The sequence below is a fragment of the Phalangium opilio genome, unplaced genomic scaffold (genome assembly GCF_054372755.1).
Source record: "Phalangium opilio isolate 3A_F unplaced genomic scaffold, DU_Popi_V2 ptg000209l_1, whole genome shotgun sequence".
NCBI lineage: Eukaryota > Metazoa > Arthropoda > Arachnida > Opiliones > Phalangiidae > Phalangium > Phalangium opilio.
Window position 1 is genome coordinate 10,453,567 of NW_028324217.1, and position 3,496 is coordinate 10,457,062.

The window sequence follows — 3,496 nt, forward strand, 5'->3', positions numbered from 1 at the left end:
TGTTAGCTTTGCTGCCTTTCTTTGACGGGTGTAATCTAAAGCTATATCGCTAGGAATCCGTTCTAATAAGATATTCCCAGGGGTGGATTAGGGGAAGTTACGAACGAGATAAAATTTGTGGATGGGCAAGTGAAATATAAACGAGTTGGGGGATTCTCTTCTCGTAAAAATAATATCCCCCCCCTCAATCGGAGTGAGGTTTCGCAAGGCTCACTGGGTAACGATGCCGCCACCAAACGAACGGAGAAGCGGCGTCTGCTATAGCGTATGTTAAGGAAGTCTTGGCGTTGGCCTCGGCCTACCGCGTTTGAAAATGGAAGAACTTTCGGGAGACGCGGAACTAAATATAACAAGACGGCCCAAGGGCTCGTAATAGTAGCCATATCGTACGAGTGAATAGCCCCTCTCTACCCTACCCTAATGAGTGGATAACCCCTCTATACCTTACCCTAATGAGTGTATAGCGCTATCTTTTTCTATGCTTAATTGATTTAGCGTGCATAAAATTAGAGTTAATAGCCCCTCGATTCCCTACTCTAAACAGTGATTAAATTATAACCGTACTTATGCTGTAATTCTAATATTCCGGCGAATCGAAGAACAGATAGTTTTTAGTGATAATCCCCTCGATGAGTTTACAACATAGACTTATGCCGATTCACACTTATCGCATCTTATAAATTTCTAACAAGGACTTATGCCCAGAAACATTTGAAAGAGAAAGTTTAGTTATAGTGATTACGCATTTTAGTGATTATCCCCTCGAATTACCTTTAGCAATGCTAAAATGATCAAACGCATAACGCTCATTTAACACTATGTTAGCTTTATCTAAACCCACATTTGAATTAACCGCCAAAACGTTCCAGTCAAACATAACATAGATGACGATAGCTACCGAACGAGAACGAAACACATAAATAAAAAGAAAATAAATATAAAAACCCCAAACATACAAATTCATAAGTATCCGACCCCACAGATAAAAATTCAAAAGTATCCGACCCCACAGATTAAGACGTACCCCACCCCACATCACCCCGACATTTTAGAGATAAAAATAAATAATAAAAAACTCGAGGTTTCTATCAAGTCTCTGTGGCTTAGTTGTAAAATGTTTGTCTTCTACGCCAGGGACCCGGGTTCGATTCCCGGGTCTGACCTGAAAAAATTTTAATTAAAATTAAATCTCTAACCAAGCCCAGATACCCCTATGGGTGGGTTGTGGTAATATAAAGTTCCTTTTAAGCTAAAATCTGACGATAACAAGCGACAACCCCGGCCACTACTACTACGGCTCGGGTCAAACTAAAGGCTCGTTTTCATAGAAGCTAGAAAATTCGAAAACGCTCACGCTTCACGAGCTTGAATACGCGCGGTAATGTATTTTTTTCGAACGTTTCCGCTTTCGCTCGATATTTTCACGCAACTCGCGCCTATGAAAACGAGCCTTAAGAGCCTATCGTATACTACGATATGGCTAAAAAACAAATTGTTTCACTATTTAAAAGAAGATGTTAATTATTTTATTAAATGTTCCGAATCTCGTACAACGTTATTCAACCTCCTATTAAGTCGGGAAGATGTGTGCAATTATTTGGAAAGACTTTTTGTTATGTTTAAAAAGCTGAAGTTTGAATGTAAGCCTGTTGAGCCAAAGGTTAAAAAGCGTCTTGTGATTAAAAACATTAAAGAAATACAAAAAGAACATGATGTGGAAGAGCAAGTTGAAGAGGAACTTGGTAGAGAACATAAAGAAGTTAAAGAAAAAGCGACAGTACGAACGAACAAGTGCATGGCAACGTTAACTGTTAAGTTTTTTGAAGAAGCTAAAACGCTTAAATCAGCTCTAATGCAAGAATTGAGTCAAATTAATATGATGGACATATTTCCTATATTGACATTAATCACATCAAAAGCATTCACTTTTTTTAAAGTAATTGAAAAACACCCGGGACGATTCAGTGAAAACTTAATGGAAGGAACATCACACTCGATAACACCTTACTATGAAATTGATGAGCCTCAATATATGTTGAATTGGGGGAATGAACCAGATATCGGCCTATATTTGTTGGGTGGTGGTACAATGGGGGAAATTTATGGTAGAACTCTGAGAAAGGGAAAGAAAAAATGGAAAAGATCTGCAAATATCAGTTCTAAACAAAAAATAGCTGATCACAAGCTATTAAAATGTGTAGTTTTTTTGAGGATGAATGAAGATGAAAAAGAAAGGGATTTGCCTTTAGAACTAAAAAACCGTGATAATGGGAAATTATGCTTTCCTAAGAAATTCTTTTTGCCGTTTATAAGGCAGCTAGTAAAGTCTGTCTGTAAATTCGCCAATCAAAATATGCTTTTAAAATATGGTACCAAAATGATTAAGGTAAGAGTAATTGTAACAAATTAATTTATTTATTTTACTAAGGATGTTTCTACCTTTTTATAGAAATGTGCCGATGAAACTTTCAAGTTCCTTCAAACAGAAGATCAAAGAAAATTATTTTTTGACGTTCTTCCAAAAACGACGTTCTTCAACGAATATGGCATAGAAAATTTCTATAACGAGTGGACGCGTAAAATGGTGCACGCCCGAATTCAAGAATTTTCTTCAAGTCATAAGAAGAGTGGTAAAGGAGGACACACGCTACGAGACCAGCTATATTCCCTAAAAAGTAAGAAAAACGACAAGATAAAGAAACAAGAAAATAAATCTGCGACTGAAGCTGAGAAATTGGCGAAAACAGCTAAAACAAAACTAGAAAGAAGAGCTCAAGCAACTTATCAAGAAGTACTAACTAATACCACGGGTGTTAATACTCAAAGAAGTGAAGTTGAAGTTGAAAAGAAACGAAAAAGAAAACAAGTTTTGAGAAAAGACAGTCCCTCCTCAGAAAAGTCCCTACTTAAGCCAAAGAAAGAATCAAAGATCAGAATTCAAAAAAGTACAGAAAGCAACGCAGTACTGACTTCCCCCGTATCAGTCAAAAGAGCCCTTAAGAAACGGCAAATATTTTCAAGTCAGAGATCTCAAAATCCTAATCACCAAAGCACTAGTGAAGTTCAAACATTTACCATGAAAAATCCAAAAATTATCACCAACAAGAATTTTACAGAAAACGAAAGCCATAATAGTCCAAGTATATCGCCTAATCTAGTGATTTGTGATAAAGAAAGTCATAACAATCCATGTGGATCTTCTACTAATGGTATTTGCGATACTCCAAGTGGCTGCTACACCAAAACTATTTGTGATAACAACCCAAGTGGGACTACTAATTTTTTTTGTGATAACATCCCAAGTGGGACTACTCAAGTATTTTGTGATAACATCCCAAGTGGGACTACTCAAGTATTTTGTGATAATAACCCAAGTGAGTTCTCCGCAATCATGAATAAATGTGACATTGTAGAACCTAGCATTGCTGATGATAGCAAAGTCAAAAGAAGTACCCGCAAAAGAAAAGCTAAACAATTCCTAGACTTTGTGTGTTAA

At 36.8% G+C, this 3,496-nt stretch overlaps 1 protein-coding gene across 1 annotated transcript; it reads left to right on the forward strand.

Annotated features, from left to right (window-relative positions):
* The first annotated feature begins 1,438 nt into the window (after positions 1-1,438).
* LOC149619082 (uncharacterized) lies at positions 1,439-3,496 on the forward strand. The gene is made up of 2 exons (XM_089854559.1): positions 1,439-2,386; positions 2,450-3,496. Exons 1-2 carry the CDS (start codon positions 1,439-1,441, stop codon positions 3,494-3,496), a joined length of 1,995 nt encoding a protein of 664 aa, XP_089710685.1.